This window comes from Accipiter gentilis, chromosome W (assembly GCF_929443795.1).
Source record: "Accipiter gentilis chromosome W, bAccGen1.1, whole genome shotgun sequence".
NCBI classification, from domain to species: Eukaryota; Metazoa; Chordata; class Aves; order Accipitriformes; family Accipitridae; genus Astur; species Astur gentilis.
The window spans coordinates 9,190,757-9,207,597 of NC_064918.1; the positions used below are offsets into that span (position 1 = coordinate 9,190,757).

General features: G+C 56.4%; 1 protein-coding gene and 1 long non-coding RNA gene across 2 annotated transcripts; both read right to left on the reverse strand.

The window, feature by feature from the left end:
• Window positions 1-617: 617 nt before the first annotated feature.
• On the reverse strand, window positions 618-3,634 carry LOC126035426 (uncharacterized). The gene is made up of 3 exons (XR_007504925.1): window positions 3,423-3,634; window positions 1,838-1,941; window positions 618-666 (listed from the first exon to the last, which is right to left on the reverse strand). It is a non-coding gene; the product is annotated as an uncharacterized LOC126035426 (long non-coding RNA).
• Window positions 3,635-8,267: 4,633 nt separating this feature from the next.
• LOC126035267 (cleft lip and palate transmembrane protein 1-like) lies at window positions 8,268-16,697 on the reverse strand. The gene is made up of 14 exons (XM_049793648.1): window positions 16,604-16,697; window positions 16,391-16,506; window positions 13,846-13,969; window positions 13,366-13,524; window positions 12,739-12,856; window positions 11,953-12,038; window positions 11,433-11,553; window positions 10,895-11,139; window positions 10,422-10,515; window positions 9,687-9,877; window positions 9,515-9,610; window positions 9,089-9,224; window positions 8,706-8,873; window positions 8,268-8,474 (listed from the first exon to the last, which is right to left on the reverse strand). Exons 1-14 carry the CDS (start codon window positions 16,661-16,663, stop codon window positions 8,272-8,274), a joined length of 1,917 nt encoding a protein of 638 aa, XP_049649605.1. The 5' UTR covers window positions 16,664-16,697; the 3' UTR covers window positions 8,268-8,271.
• Between the last annotated feature and the right edge of the window lie 144 nt (window positions 16,698-16,841).

Below are 16,841 nucleotides of genomic sequence, written 5' to 3' on the forward strand. Positions count from 1 at the left end.
TCTCCACAAGAAAAGTTAGCTAAAGCCAAAATTAGGGGTAAGGTCATGGTTTTAGTTAAGAATCTAGAAACAGGGCAATGGGAAGGTCCATTTCCATTAATAACGTGGGGGTGAGGTTATGCTTGTGTTTCCACAGATACAGGCCCACGATGGACTCCCGCTCGATTTGTACGACCATCATCATCTGGAACATCCTAGATGGTGCAGCAATATGAATACCACCTCAGCCAAAAACTAACGTGTAGGTCACCTTGGCTAACATAACAGGTCAAGACTCTCTGTGCATTGCAACCACATCACAAAGCCCATGAACCAGGATGGCTATGACTCGTGCAGCGCGCCTGGCCAGCGAGCGCATGTGCCATAGGCTCCCCATGTTGCAACTGAGGCGGATTTTGGCACCCGCTGGTCACGTGTGCTGAAATCTGTTCCTCTGCAAATGTATAAATACCGGGATTTTCCGAAGAGCATCGGGCTGGCGTATGGCAAGGCCATTGTTGCCTCCATGGGGACACCCACGTAAAGCTGACACTTACCGGTGCTGGGCTGAGTTCGCGGAGCAAGACGGCACAACAATGTACGGATGGTCCATCTTCCTCACAGTCCTCGGATGGACGTAGTCATAGATACCGCCGCAAGCCAAAGAAAACATCTGGATGACCCTGGCTGACGTGATCGGACAAGATTGCTTATACCTCAGTACAGCAACACCAAGCAATCCCTTTTTCACAGGTTTAATAGGGGGTTCCACTGACATCAACAAAGTTTAAGAACTTATTGATAGAGACCCCTGTGCAGCAGGTCATGGACTCAATGGATGGGAATGCCTGGTTTCCATGGATCGGGCATTCACCCTCATTGCCACCCCAGGAATCACAAATTCTGGGGTCCCTGAATACAGATTGGTGTAGTATTACCTGATTTACTGTTCGATGTAGATAGTATTAGACACACAACCTTACAAAATAGAGCTGCTCTTAAATCATTAGTTAAGATAGTTTTGATTTATCTTGTAGTGGTGTTTTTTTGTATTTTAATTTGTGTGCCTTGTATGTTGCAATGTGTTTAAAAATTAATTGATAGATCAAGTAAGGCTGTGTTAACTGACGGAAAACAAAAAAGGGGGAATTATGGACACATATTTAGCTAACGGTCACAAGAGCATTCCAGATGCCTTTAGAAGGCCTTGAACAGAATAAACAAGACGACAAAAAAAAGAAAGATGCCAATTAGAAGAACACAGGTGCGCATTCCACGATAAAGGGAACTTGGCAGAAAGAACCTCAATTCGGCAGTTTATCTTGACCAATTAGACTGAGACAAGTTTCACATGTTTTAGTTAGTATAACCAATTATGTCCTATGTTTATGTGCGTGTACAGTGTTGATATAACCAATCATTAAGTGTAACTAGGCGCGTGGACAGTGCATGAATAATGTGTGTAACCAATAGTAAAATAGCTAAGAGCATGTACAGATGTAACCAATGTATAAAATGATGTCTGAAGCTCTAGTAAAGGGTCTTCAACTATGATCATATTGATCTGTCGTTGAGTCCATGATTATGCTCCCACAGTGAGGGGATGGAGGGGACAGAGGGACAGGGAGAGCAAGGGGATGGAGGGGACAGAGGGATGGGGAGAGCAAGGGGACAGGGACAAGGAGCCTCTCACCATGTCGACCTGGAGCAGCAGCAGCTGCAGCCTGTAGCTCCTGCCCAGGTGCTGCAGACGGTCATGGATGTAGCCGGGGTTGAGGTGGTGGTACTGCAGGCTGGGGACACACACGCAGCAGGGACGGGGTGACACCAAGGGGACCCCCCAGGAGCCCCCGCTCACCTCAGGAAGAGGGCGCAGGTGATCTGGCCCAGCACATAGTCAGGGATGATGTCGCTGAACTCCCAGGGGACGTTGCAGATGAACTTCAGGACCGGGTTGCCCCGCTGTGGGGAGAGGGCGGTGGGTCACGGGACCCCAATGGCTGGGGGGGGAGCATGGTGGGGGGGCCCCAGTCCCCCTCTGTGTCGTGGGACACCAAGGGACAGGGCCCTTCCGTGTCGTGGAATGCCAGGACAGTCCCCTCCTGTGTCCCAGGGCACATGCTCACATGCTGCAGGGGATGGTCCCCCCAGACCCCCAAAATACCAGGGGACAGTCCCCTCAGCCCCAAAATATTGGGGGATGGTGCCCCCAGAGCCCCAAAATATCACAGGATGGCCCCCATTGAGCCCCAAGATATTGGGGGACGGTCCCCCCTGGGCCCTAAGATATCAGGGGATGGTCACCCCTGAGCCCCAAGATTACAGGGGACAGTCCTCCTGAGCCCTAAATTATCAGGGGACAGTCCCCTTGTTACTGATTTGGTATTGATTTGTTATTAGTTAGAATTAATCATATTCAATTTTAATAGGAATGTAGAATTATAAGAAATATTTTAGCAAAAACTATACATATCTATTACATTCTACACATTTAACCATGGGAGTGTTAAGTTTGAAATATAGTCATAGGAACTTAGGAACTTTAGAAAATGTATTATGTGTAACCATAAGAATTTGAGTATTGTCTAAAATCATTTAAGCACAGAAACTTTGACAAAGATTTGTTGATCAGTAGTGTTTTGTTTTAAGAAACTAAGGAAACCGTTATGGACACCAGTTTGCTGCTTGGAAACCCCTTACCCTTCCCACCTCGATCTAATTATTGAGGATTCCAATCAGTAGAGTTAAGTGAGATTAACCAATGACTGTTTTAACATAAGAATATTAATGAGATGGTGTGACGGAAGGACCAATCATTAGAAAGGTTATATTTAAGAATAGACATAGTATGCATTTTTATGTAAATTAATATAGATGATGGTGAGAATCGTACTGCGCAGAATCACCTGAGAGGTCAAGAAGCGGACAAGTGAGGAAGACTATGAAAGACCACCAGAGGACTCTAGAGGACCACCAGAGACCTTCACTGCGCCTGCGTAAAGGACATTTGCATATGCTAATAACTTCCCAGAAATCTAATGGATATGTATAACCCTTCTCAGAAATCTAATGAATATGAATGAATAAGTTCAATATAAGGTGTATGATTTTGGTGTTCAGGTGTGCGTGGTTTTTTGAGAGGACTCACCCGCGCACCCAGCCGTCAATAAAGAAGTGTGTGCTTATCTACACTAAATTGGTGTTGATAAGTTCTTTATTCCGAGTTTTTCGTCAACACCCTCAGCCCCAAAATATCAGGGGATGGTGCCCCTGATCCCCAAAATAACAGGGGATGATCCCCCAGAGCCCCAAAATATCAAGGGACAGTCTCCCCTGAGCCCCAATATTCCAGGGGACAGTCCCCTCCAGGCCCCAAAATATCAGGGGACGGTCGTCGTCCCCCGAGGCCCACGACACCAGGGGACGGTGCCCCCCCCCTTCACCTGCCGCGGGCTGACGACGATGCTGCTGCTCTTGGCTCCCAGTTTGAGCAGGGGCAGGGGGGCACGTCCCCGGGGCTGCCCCCACCCCCTCCCGGTACAGCCCTCCCCGGGGGACCACCGCCAGGTTCGGGGGGCTGGGGGGGAGCTCCAGCCGTGCTAACGGGAACCGGGACCGGTTCGGTGGTTCCGGGACAGGCCGTGGGGACCGACTGTGTACCACGTACTCGGCGGGGGGGGGGCGGGGGGGGGCGGGGGGGGGGGCAGGGGGTTTGAAAAGCTGATATAGAGAACGAACTGCTAATTGCTCAATGATTGTCTCTCTGTAACTTTACATACCAAAGACTGGTGTTTGTCAAGGATTAAGCCTGTCAGAGACTGGTACTTGGGAATAATGAGCAAGAAGGAACCATGAACAATCACAAAACTTAATTAAATGTTTGATGAATTTATGATCTTGTCGAGAAGGCACAAGTAGAGGCCTTGCTTGAATAGATAGGGCCAGAAAAGATATGAACTCCTGCCTTTGTTCTCATCCTTGTAGATAATTTAGCTTAAACTCACTGATGTATCAAAATATGTTTAGACTCTGGAATTTGTTATGAAAACGCGTTTTGTCTCTTGTGATGATTGAGCCAAAACTAGGAGATAAGCAGAGAAGGGCCCAGAAGAGGATCGTACTGCGCAAACTCATACAACGAGGGTCAAATAGCGGACAAGTGAGGAAGACTATGGAAGACCACCAGAGGACTCCTGAAGACCACCTTCAATGTGCCTTCGTAAAGGACATTTGCATTTGCATATGCTAATGAGACGAGAAACCAAAGAAACCTTAGTAGATATAGTAGATATATGAATGTAGATAGGAATTGTTTAATAATTATCTAGCTTATAATGAAGTTAAAGAAGTTTCAATAAGAGGTAGACATGGCCCAAGGGGATGAGAAGTGATGTTTAACGCTTGCATTGTTGAGGCTGGCTGGGACAGGAGATAGTCCCTGATAAGAAGCGGCAGTGGCTCCAAGAACCAGCTAAGACCGACCTTGTGATTTGGACAAATGCCAAGGGACAACTGAGTCTGCGCAGGGACAGAAGGTTAAGAGTTCACCGTGAAGAAGACATACAGCCTTCATCTTCACGACCACCAGACGACCACCATAAGGAGGCACTGCGCAAGCGCAGTTGAGAGGAGGCTATGGAAATGACTTCCTAGAGCTAATTTTAATATGAAGCGGGGATAGGTAATGCCTATGTATAGGCGTATTGCGAAACTCTATGTATATGTAACACTTGACTGTATAAATTTAAAGTGAACTCCCAAATCAGGCGCGCACGACTTTGGTGGGACTACCCCCCCCCGTGCTGCCCAGCGCTGAATGAACATACCTACTTTACAATCTCACTGATTGTGGAGTCTGTTTTCCGCACGTCACATAGTTTCCCGGAAAACTAATGAATATGTATAACATTTCTCGGAAATCTAGTGAATATGTATGTAGAGCATGTACTTAACCTGCACAATTAGACCCGACGGTGTGCACGATAGGTGGTGCGATCCCCCGTGCATCCCGTGCATCCAGCGCTGTCAATAAAGAATACCTACTTAATAGTTAATCAAACTACTGAGTTAATTTCTTTGAATCAAAGCAATGGGACCTGATGGGGATGAGGCGGGGGGGGAGGGGCAGGTCTGCGTGGAGCCTCCCATGGGGCCCCCACAGGCTCCCCCCCGCCTCAGCCTTCCCCGGCTGCTGCTACCGAGGAGTCGGCAGGATCCTCCTGCCACAGCATGAACCACCACCACTTCCCCGCCGGGACCGCCTCCATAGCGAGGGTCGTAGGCCCGGGCCCGACCGGGAGCTGGGTCAAAGGTCAGGGGTCAGCGCGGGGTGCGCCGGTGCAGCCGCAGGGGCAGGGCTACGGCGCTGCTGCTGTGTCCGCTCGCCCGCCCGCCCGTCCTCCCCCCCTCCGCGCGGCGACTGACCGTCGCGCTGTCAATCAAGAGGCAGGGCTCCGCCTTTCCAGTTAGGAGTCGCACATGCGTACTACCGCGCTCCCCGTTTGCCCAGCCCGGAGCCGCTTTGGTCCTCCCGCCACCACGGTGGTGCGCGGGGCGCACGTGGGCCCGGTGGCGCAGAAGGCGGGTGGGGGAGAGAGAGTCCCAACCCACCAGCACGGTGCTGGAGAAGTGCGGTGCCGCTGGTGCTGGAGCCACTCGGTGTCAAACCAGCCCAGTGCCATAGCTGTGCTGTGCCAGAGCCACATGGTGCTGGAGCAGCCTGGTGCCAGAGCTACACAGTTCTGAACCAACCCAGTGCCACAGCAGTGCCATGCTGGAGCCGCACAGTGCCACAGCAGCCCAGCCCAGACATAGCCTGGTGCCAGAACCACATGGCTCTGATCCAGCCTGGTGCCACAGCAGTGCCGTGCCAGTGCTGCACAGTGCCAGAGCTGCACGGTGCTGGTGTAGAACGGTACTGAAGCAGCCCGGTGCCTGCTGGAGGAGGTTGTGGATGAGGTAGATGGATGCCAGGCTGGTGAAGGGGTGGCCGGGTGCTGGGGTAGTGAACGGGTGCTGCAGCAGGGACCCTTGGGTGCCGGAGCCCAGCAGTTCTGTATCGGTCTGCTCCCGCCCGCTCAGGTGCTCAGAGCTGGTGTCTGCTGGTGTGGGGGTGAGCCCCCACTGCACCCCAAGCTGACCCTGGGGACCCCCAACCCTGGGGACAGGGACAGGATACAGCCCCTACCTGAGAAGCCAGAATCCTTTTCAGTGTCATTGGCTCAGGGGGGCTGTGCCCCCCACCCGTCCCCCGTCTTCTTTAGGGGGACCCTGGGGCAGGGGGGCTCAGTGGCCACCCCTGGCCCCTCCTGTGTGGGGGGGCTTGGTGGCCCCACGCATGAGGAGGGTGGTCAGGTGACAGCAGTGGCCAGGTGGCAGGTGCAGGTGGCCGGGTTACGGGGGCAGCGGGGGGTGTGACACAGTGGGTCCCCCCCCAGGTGGCTCGGGGGTGGCAAGGGGACTTGGGGATCCCAGCATCCCCCAGCCCTGCGTCCCCCCCATTGTCACAGCTGTGATGGGGACACATTTGGTCACCCCCCTGTCCCCCCCCGACCCCTCCTGTCCCCCATGCTCATAGTACCCCATGTCCCCTAGAACATCCCCTGTACGCCCCCATTGTCACTTGTCCCCCCAAGCCCCCCCCATGTCCCTGTGTCCTCCCATGTCCCCCCAAATGTCCCATTCCCCAAAGCCCCCCAAAATGTCCCTGTGTCCCCCCATGTCCCCCAAAGCCCCCCCCCCCCCCCGTACCTGCCTGGGTCCGAATCCGGTACCGGACCGGGATGGGGGGGGGGGGGGGGGGGCGGCCGGGCCCGATCCGGGAATGGGGCGCGGGGACCCACAAAGAAAGGGACGGTACCGGTGACGGGGGGGGGAACCCGGGAACGGGGCTCCGGTACCGGGGCTCCGGTACCGGGGTTGGGGGCTCCGCTACTAGGCACCGGCTTCCGGTACCTGTGGCAGTACATTTCCCGCCCCCCGCCAGCAGGAAACAAAACTTCTCCAGGAACGAAGGGGGAAAAAACACCAACCCTGGAGGCCGTGGGTTGAAATTTGAACTGGCCAATCGAGATGCGCCAGGTACACTGAGGTGACCCTCCTGGCCAATAGGGATTAAATGACCACAGGTCAGATTCGACAGGGGTATAAATGGGGTCCCGCCGGAGGACATATTAGCAGTTCTCCTCAGAGCAGCGGGTCTGCAGTCGGGGACTCTCCCTTGGGTCGGGGCACTGCCCGAGGTAACTCCTCGAGGGAGAGAGGCCTCAGCTTTTAGCTGAGCGATACGCGCGTTTTGGAGCCATCACTTTAAATCTTGGGGATTCTTGAGTCGGCCGTGTAGTACTAATTCCCCTTACACCATTGAGCCTCCGGTTTACTACTGTTACCGGAGTTCTAACATTTTGCTGAAGAATAAATCCGAGCTTTAACACCTGTTGGATTTGGTTGTGCGTGCATCCGTAACAGTACCGGACTCGGGGGCTCCGGGGCAGGGCTGGACTCCGGTACCGGCGGGGTCCCGGCGGCCGATAAGTACAACCCCACTAAGCGCTGTCCAGGCCCCCCCCCGACGAATAGCCGGCGCCAGCAGCCAACGAGCGCGGCCGCCGCAGCACATGGCTGTTGGGAGGGGCTGCTGCCGGAGCCCCTTAACCGGCGGAGGGGCATGGACAAGGGACAAACACCAAAACACCAGCAGGACCCCCCCCAGGTTCCCCCCCCAGCACCCCAAGGGCTGAGCCCAGGGGGAAATAGGTGCCCCCCTCATGGGGGTCAGTGTGTCCCCCCAGTAGGGGAAGCACCCCCCCGAAGTAGAGGGGGTCAGGGTGTCCCCCCTCCCCCTTTTGCCTACATGATCCCTGGGGGTCCTGTTCCAGCCCAGGGCAGGAGGAGAAGGATATCCCTACAGGGGGAACCACCCCCAAATTGGAGGGGAGGGGGGGGGGGCACAGGCAAGGCAGGAGGGGGGGTTTTGGGGTTAAATCAGCTTTTTATGGAAGAGGCGATGCAGAACTCCGAGACACTGTCCTATGACACTGTCCTACACACCGGCACAATAGGATGGAGCGCATGGGGGGGGGGGGGGGGGGGGGAAGGGGGGATATGTGAAACACAGCAGGGGAGGGGCCTACACAGTCACCCCTACCCTCCCCACCCTCCAATCCCGGGGGGGGGGGGGGGGAGAGAAAAAAAACCCAAACCAACCAACCACCCAGCACAACCACTCCCCCCATCCATCTGGTACCCAGCAGGGATGCTGGGTTTAGCAAAAACCGAGCGAGAGGGGGTTGGTTAATCTTTCTTCTTCGCCTCTGGTGGTCCGTCCTCTCCCGGGGGAGTCAGGGGGACCCCCACAGGCAGCATTGTAGGGGGGCTGCCAGGCAGGGGGGGGTGACGGGAGACCTGGTCCTCCCCACTGATGCCGAATTCGTTGACACGCGTGAGATCGACACGGTAGATCCAGCGTTGGTAGAGGTAAATGAAGAAGACGACGTCTGATGGGGGGGGGAGGAAGAAAGGGGTGAAGGTGAGGGGTGGTGGTGGGGCATAAGTGGGCCCCCCCAACCTAGTAGAAATGGGGGGCAATGGGGTGATAAGCAGCAAAAGGGAGGGCACAGGGTCCAGCTTAGACCCACAGGGAGCAGGAGGGACCCCCAGGAAGTGGGACCACCCCCTGTAAGCACCAGGAGGGACCCCCAAGACACCTCCCCCCCCCAAGGCCATACCGTCCCGAAGGCAGCCTATCCTGTACATCATGGGCATCTTGATGACAAAGGCAAAGAGGTCATCGATGAAGGTGTTGAGGGCTTTGTAGGTCAGCATCCGCCATGGCAGGTGGGCAACTGACTTCAGTTTGTAGTTGATGAAGAGTTGGGGGGTCATGGTGATGAAGCCTGGGGGGTGATCCTCATTAGCATAACAAAGCCCTGCTTGTACTGGTGAGACACACACACACACCCCCCCAAAACAGGGGAGCCCCGGCAGAGTGGGAAGGAGCCCCAGATGAAAAGCTGCAGCCCAGGGTGCAACCTGCAACACCCCCCCTCCTCTTCCTTGCATCAGGGGGGACACACTTTCAGCATCTCCCGGCAGCGAGCGTGGCACTCACCGAAGGTCAGGAGGAAGCCGTAAAGCATGCTCAGCACCCATGAGTACCAGCCCTTGTGCTCCAGGTAGAGCAGGCTATACACGGCATAACAGCCCAGCAAAGGGAAGAGAATCCATGAGAGGTACCGGAAAGCCATCTGGGGAGGCAGCAACATCCAAAAATCAGCCAGGAATGTGCCGGAGTGCCAGCCTGGCACTTCCCCGGTTCCCAAACCTTGGACCAAGGAGGGGGCAGGCAATGCTGGTAGCCCATTTCACCGCCTGCCCTGCCCCAGGTGAGTCCCAGGGGAATTGGGGAAGACGAAGCAAGGAGAGGCACGTTGAGGCATTCAGCCAAGCCAGCAGCCAGCCAGAGCCGGGCTCTGCAATGCAGCGCCATCCCTGGCACTCACCCCCCACACACCCCCCCCCCCACCCCCCAACTCACATCATCATACACCTTCGTGGAAGACTCGATGTAGGTCGATTTGTCTTTGAAGGTTATGCAGGGAAACACTCCTGCCACCTTGTTCTCACAGTCCAGCTGCCAAAGGAGAGGGGAAAGCATCACCGAGCAGGACCAGGGGCACTGCCAGAACCCCGCCCGCACTGTTGCTTACCCGGACGTCCATGACCTTTGTGATCTTCCAGAGGTCGATGAGGAGCCCGATGAAGACACTGACTTGCACCACAAAGTTGGTTTCATTGTCCAAGATGTAGAGGAGGACGACAAGGGACTGGAAGACGCCGAAGACGACAGAGCGGACAGAGAGCCCCTCCAGAGATTGCCGGCTGTTCCAGAACTGGATGTCTGTTGGGAAGGGGTCCAAGCTGTCACCCCAACAGAGGGAAAGGGGAACCCCCTGCGCTGGAGGCTCCAGAGAGCTACCACGGCACACACCCCAGGGGAGCGAGCAAAAAGGAGCAGACAGCGTGATCACTGGAGCCGAGCAGACACCGCAAAGCGCCGTCTGGCATCGGCACAGGCAGCAGGGACCCAGAAAACCACAAGTTTACGGCTTTATGCCTTCAAGTTGGCCCTGCAGCATGGAGGATCATGACAGAGGAGCACCGGATGCCTCAATGCACACCACAGTGGCCGCAGCCTGCCCAGGACATGGTTGGATTTGGCTATGGCTGCTGAAGACATCGCAGCCAGGGAATGGAGGGCTCATGGCAGCGCATGGTGTTCAGCTGGCCAAGAGCATGCCACAGCACAAGGATGTCTGCTCTGCCACCGCCACGGGTACAAGATGGGGTTGGAGGCAGGAGCAGAGAGAGGGTTTTAGGTCACACCACCGCCTTCACATCCTTCCCCTCTCCATGGATCCCCGAGGTCTCTCTGCGGCGCTCACCGTTTTTGAAGGCCAAGAACTCAAAGATGCTGTGCACGATGGAGATGATGATGGTCAGCGCCAGCAGATAGGGATTCGTCTCCAAGAGAGCAACCTGGAACAGGCATCAAAAACCTCTCTGAGGCTCCTCCTGCCCAACGCCCCGGGAATAAGGAGAATCCAGGAGGATCCAGCCAGTCATGGGGCACCAAGGAGGATGAGGGGTTTAATTGCTCTCTATCATTATGGCCTCCATGCTCCCTTCCCCCTATGGAGCCAAGGCAGGCGCCTGCGCACCCCTCCCTCTTTGCATCACAAAGGTAACTAATAAGGAGCAATCACAACGAAGAACAGGCATTGAACACTCTTCCAGCAAAGCTAGGGAAAGACGTGAAACATGGAGGAAGGAGCTGCTATGAAAGAGAGGTCTCGATCTATGGGAATGAGCAGGAGAGCTGCAGCCAGGAGGAGGGAGGCCTGCGAGTGGCTCTTACCTTCACCGAGTCCTGCTCCTCATCCGACTGCTCGTAGAGGTCCTCTCCCAGGAAATTCCAGGGGGATTTGGAGCTCTGGGCAGCGTAGAGCTGCCAGCGCCACAGGGAGAGCGGACAGAAGGAAAGGTGGAAGGGCAGGCGCTGCAGGGTCTCGTTGATAGGGAAATAGTCCTTCTGCAGGTTCCAGTAGTCATTGAAGTAGAGGATGGGGTAGTAGTCGCCACTGATGGTGTCGAACTTCACATCTGGAGCCGGGGGAAAGAGCAGGGGGAGGGCTGAGCAGGCAACAGGGAGCTGTGAGAGCCATCATCACCATCATCCCCCTTGGCAGCCATCTGGGAGAGACCAAGAGGCTACTGAACCCCCGACCCAGCCCGCTACAAGCTCCTAGGGAGGTGGGGGTCACGCCAATGACAGAAAAACAAGCCCCCATTCCCCACAGGAGCCCAAACACATCCTCCAAGGAGAGGGGACAGCAGGGACAACCTCGGAAAGCCACCCTTGGAGCAGGGGAGCCCTGGCACGTCCCAGCCCTTACACTGGTCCAGGGGGGGTGGCACACTGCCCTTCACCCAGGGTGTGTGGTCATCCACCATGTTGATGGTCAAGTTGGGGTGCCAGTGCGAGATGACCTCCACAGGACCGTAGTCTTCTGCCCTCTGCAATGAGAATATCACCGCCTCTGTCACGGCAGTTAGCATCCTTCCATCTCACCCAGCGTTAGCCCACCACCATCCCCCCTTAAACAAGGCAGCAGAGGCGGGGAAGTGGGAAGGGAAAGAGCCAACCCTCCCATCCCAGAAATACTACAAGGAAATAATCATCCTCTTCCCACTCTGCAGAACAGGAGGAATGTGCCTCAGGCTGGAGAGGGAATCCTCTACAGTGCTTCCCAACAGCTTTGTGACCAGAAGAAGGCATGTGAATATTTAGGAGTTTGGCCAATGAGGAGGGGAAAAAAAAAAATCAAAACCAAAAACCAAACCACACACACAAAAAACACAACCCAAAAGACATGTACAAAAAACAACCAACCCACAAAAAGGAGAGCTGGTTACCTTTATCATTTCAGGGTCTGCCTCCGTCTCACCTGTCAGGAGGTTCTTGGTTTTCTGGAACCGCCGGCGTTTGTATTTGTTGATCACTGGAAGGAGAGAGGAGACATGAGCATTTCCAGCTCCACACGAGAAGGCAGAGAAGGAAATCTAAGGAGGCTACGGCCTGCCAGGCCAGGCACGAGCTGACCGGAGAAGCCCGTTTCCCTCACGTCACCCCCCAGAAGGGCTAATTAATCTGGGCTGTCTCACAGATCTTCCAGTTATCAAAGGGAAAGGCTGTAGTTTGGGGACAACAAACTAGATGAACAGCCAAACCTTTGGGATTGCATCGCTGTTGGAGGAAAACACCTGAGATGATGCATCCAGATCTTCCTGTCCTGCAGGAAGACCTGAACATGGCAATTCCTTCCTCTTCTCAACACTGATGTGGCTCCACACCAACCCCCCCCCCCCCCCCCCAGGTAGGGACCCCCCTCCCACATAATGTGGACAGAAACCAAGAGCTCGCAGGGATTTAAAGAGGTTTTCCCTCCATACATTCACAAAAGACAAATCCCAAGCATGGAAAATGTCCAGCTCAGGGAGCAGCTGAGCCAGCACACCGGAGGCTGCAGGGAGTCGGATATTTACCCTAATATTCCCCTTCAGGCACCTGCCTTTGCTGAGCCAAAGCCAGAGCTCAGCCTGACTCCTTCAGGCTCACATTTTGACACAGGAATTGGGATGCCCCTTTCCCCAGCACCACCCCGGGGCCGTCGCGCGCTGCCCTCCTGCCCTGGGCCGTACTTCGTGACATGTGGACCGTGGCGAGGCGCCTGTACAGGTTTTTCTGCCTGGGGTCAGGATGGAAGCCGCTCTTCGTGAAGTACACGTGGATATAGATGGAGCCGTTCTGCTGGACGCTCTGAAATCGCACCCCAACAGGGCGGTTACGAGTCGGATGCGGTCAGAGCACAGCTGTCATCTCCCAGCTGCCGCCACTGCCTCAGCACCTGCATTCGGTGCCAACACCGCCCATCTTCCTGCAGCCATCGACCCGTATGAAACCAAAGCGTGAAGAAGCAGCCACTCCCTCACAAAGCAGACCTCAGCTGCTGCACAGCTTGGGGCAAACCTGAAGCCTTTAACGGCTGGTCACCAAAACGATGGCTTCGAGCCCTGTCACCTCCAAGGCACATCTGGAAGAGACACCAGCCCACTCCACGGGGTCTCACCTGCCGTCCGAAGTGAACGGGGTATGGCTAAAGGTAACGGGAGGGATGTGCTGCGGTAGCCAATGCCGCTCCACGCCTCGGCTCCACTCAGAGCTCCAGGGATGGCTTTGAACATGATCCTGGCAATCCCCACCAGCCCCCTCAATGATCCCCCTCTACCTGGCCTCAAACCTCCCCAGAATGTAGTGGGTGCACCCACCTGCGAAATGTTGACTTCCCCATAGTGTTCATAGCACCCGTCGGCATTCTCCCCGCTGGTCCAGTCCCCGTAGATGAGATCTCGCTTCTGCCAGAACAGCGCCGAGCTGACGTTGAAGTCCGTAAAGTGCTCATGCTCAGAGATATAAACGTAGAGGTCCTGCGGAGAGAGGACGCCAGCTGCCAGTGGATGACTCAGCCCGATGGTGAGATATTGGCGCCCAAACCACTCCCGCTCCACCATACACCACCATAGCATCCCCTCCCAAACCGGCTTGGCACGCCAGTGAGCCCGAGAAATAACTCTTGGCTGACGCCACAACGCCAGGGCACGGCAGCCACGGGCAGAGCTATAATTTAGCTCTGCTGGATTTCAGATCTAACTCAGAGTTAGAGCAGCAGGTCCAGCCACAGAGCCACCGCACAGTGACCACACTGCCGTTCACCCAGGATGAGACAGCACAGCTTCTACCAGCGTTACCATTAAAGTGTCCTTGGGGAAGAGGTTTCGGCTTGGGGCTCGCGGCGTCCCGCCCACGCTGCTCTGCTCCTGCGGTGCCGGCCCGTGGCGGAACCAGCTGCTGATGGCCCAAATGATTAAGATTCTGTGGGAGGAAGGAGGAGAAGCCGCTCAGGCATTTTAGCTGCCCTCCCCAGCCAAATTGGATGGGGCCTCCTGCAAACCCCTCCCCGTTCCCTGGGGAAGGAGGAAGTCATTAGTGCTGGGTGGACAAGCCTGCAGTTTCAAAACTCAACATTCATTCTCACCTATTTCTGTCACAGCAGGCATTTGCCCTTGGGCAAGGGGCACTGGCCAGAGCAAACTGGTTCTGGGCCAGTTCAGACCCAGCACCAGGCACAGCAGGAGCACACCAAAAGCGAACAAAGATGCCGGGAGCTCGCCTCAAGGACACAGCGAGAGAGTCACGCTCCGAGGTATCCCAGAGAAGGCTAACAGGCATGGGAGGCACCTCTGGCGCAGGATGAGGACGCCAAGGCATCCCTGGATCCTGGCAGACACCCCAAATCACGCACAGAAAGCGCTCAGCCCTCTGTAAGCAAATTGATGCCGAACCAAGAGGACACCGAAGCCACGGGACAAAGCTGGCTCCCAAACGCAGGTGGCAGAAGCGACGGGGTCACCCAACAAGCGAGGGACAGACCCCAGCACACTCCTGGCCAGAGACCTTCCAGCAGAGCCCCCGGCTCGCTTGCCACCTCCAAACTCGTGGCCGAGATGGTTCCCGACCCCCAGTGCACAGCTGCAATCGCTCTCCCAAGCTCCCTGGGCTGCTCCCAGCACAGAGACTGGGACGGGTCCCTCCCGCATACCCTCCACAAGCCAAGTCAGGCAGCACCGTTTGAGCGTATTAAAAGAAATTGAGCCTTTTTCCCCTCATTTTGGAAGGCTTTTAGCAGCATGTCCCAAGGTACGAGCTTCCAGTTCTGTTTTTATTTGCAGGTAAAGCATAAGGAGCCTTTCGTACATGCCCCAGGCGCCGCTAAATCAGACTTCCCCCTCCTGGCCTGTGCACAGAATGACCAGATAACAAGCTTGGGAATGGCGGGCAGTGCCAGCAACCGAACAACAGCTCCTGGGACCAAGCGACAGCCACAGCTGTGCTTCCATGCCGTGGGCAGAAGACTCCGGAGACCCCAAGATAAGTTGGGATTTGGTTCAGCATAACTCTTCATTAGGCTGAGCTGCAGCATTTTGGAAAGCTGGAGAGCCCAAACGAGTCTCCTCACGCACGCTCCTGGCCGTGCTGCTGAACCAGAGGGAACGCACAGGGCCCAGCACAGAGCCTGCGCTGCCGGCTCTTCTGCAGCCCCATTAGTGGTCGTAAATCCGTGGCCCAGGACATTGCCATTTGCTCAGGAAAGGCTTGGGAGGACATTTCTTTTTCCGAAGGTTTTGGGAACCAGACCATCACACTTTGTCTGTGGCACACAGACGTCACCCGCTCAGGGTCAGGCGACAACAGGGCTGCCATCTACCTGCAGGTGTGTGAGTTTTCCCTCACACCTCCTCTGCCAGCCGACCATGACGGGTGAAATATTTCCGAGGGCACAGTTCCCTTGGTGATGAGACGATAGAGCGCTCTTCCCCCCAGCTTTGCTGGCCAGGACACCAGATCTGCTGGGGAGATGGCGCTTTGGAAAGGAACAAGGCTGCCCTCGGAGGGACAAGAAGGAAGAGACGGATGGAGGAGAAGCGGAGCGGGAAGGCAGCTTATGGGTGCGAGGAGGAGTCATGGCTTCTGGGAAGGGATTCACAACCCATTTGGCAGCACCGGTCTGAGAGCTGAAACCTGCCGGCTCCAGCATCAGCCTCCTCACCGCAATGCAGGTGAGGCCAGGAACGGTGCATTCAAATGCACAACACCAGCTCCAGGTGTGCCAGTAGAAACGCCCCAACCTCCTTCCCTGCTGGAGAGGGATCCCCTCCTTGCGGAAGGAGTGACCTGGGGCAGAGGCTCAGCACCGCACTGGGAGTCATCCATGCCATGGTGTGGACTTCGGATCCCCCTGGCAAGGCGCAGGGAGTGCTGGCAGCTCCTCGAAGGAGCCCAGGAAGAATCAGCCATCCCTACCCAGGGTGAGCCAGACCCCAGGGCTTTCAGGGAAAAAGCGGGAAGCTTAAGAGCCTGGAGCTCTGGAAAAGCCCTGTACTGGGGCAGGGGGGGAACAACAGCTCCATAAGGGGCAGCCCCATGGGCTTCCCTCCTCCTGGCAAGACACCCAAGATGTGGGGATGGGCAGCACCGTCCTCCTGCACCCCAGGGACCCCGCTGTCCTCTGGGTGGGGGACACAAGCCACCTGCCTCTCCTAGGGACCCCATCGTCCCCTGGGGGGGGGGGGGGGAACGACACAAGCCACCTGCCTGCCCCAGGACCTCGCCATACCCCCGAGCAATTTTGGGGCCCCGGTGCCACAGCAGGCCGGGCCACAGCCCCGATAGCACGGCGGGCCGGCGGCCAGTGCCGCGGAGGAAGATGGGCCGGTAGCACCGAGCAGGGCTCACCTGAAGAGAACGCCTTTGATGACCTGCCAAGCGTTGGGGGCCGGCTGCTGTTGCTGCGTCTCGGCCGCCGCCACAACCGCCGCCGCCGCCTCACCGGCACTCCCGTTACTGGTTACCTACGGGGAGAAACAGGACGCAACATACCGTCAGCCCAACGGAACTATTCCACCACCCCCCACACCTTCCCCGGTCTCAAGTTCCACGGTCACCGACCTGCCCCGGGCCCGGCGCAGACCCCGCCGCCACCGCTACCTCAGTCCCCGGCGCCGCCATCGTGTGACGCCGCCGCTCCCGCCACTCTCGCGAGACCGGTAGCGGCGGGCACGTGACGGCGAAGGGGCGGAGTCGGGAAACCACCCCTACCCCTGACTCTCGGCCCCGCCCCCAATTCCCGGTCCCACCCCCGACACCCAGCCCCACCCCCGATTCCCGCCCCTACCCTCCTTCCCAT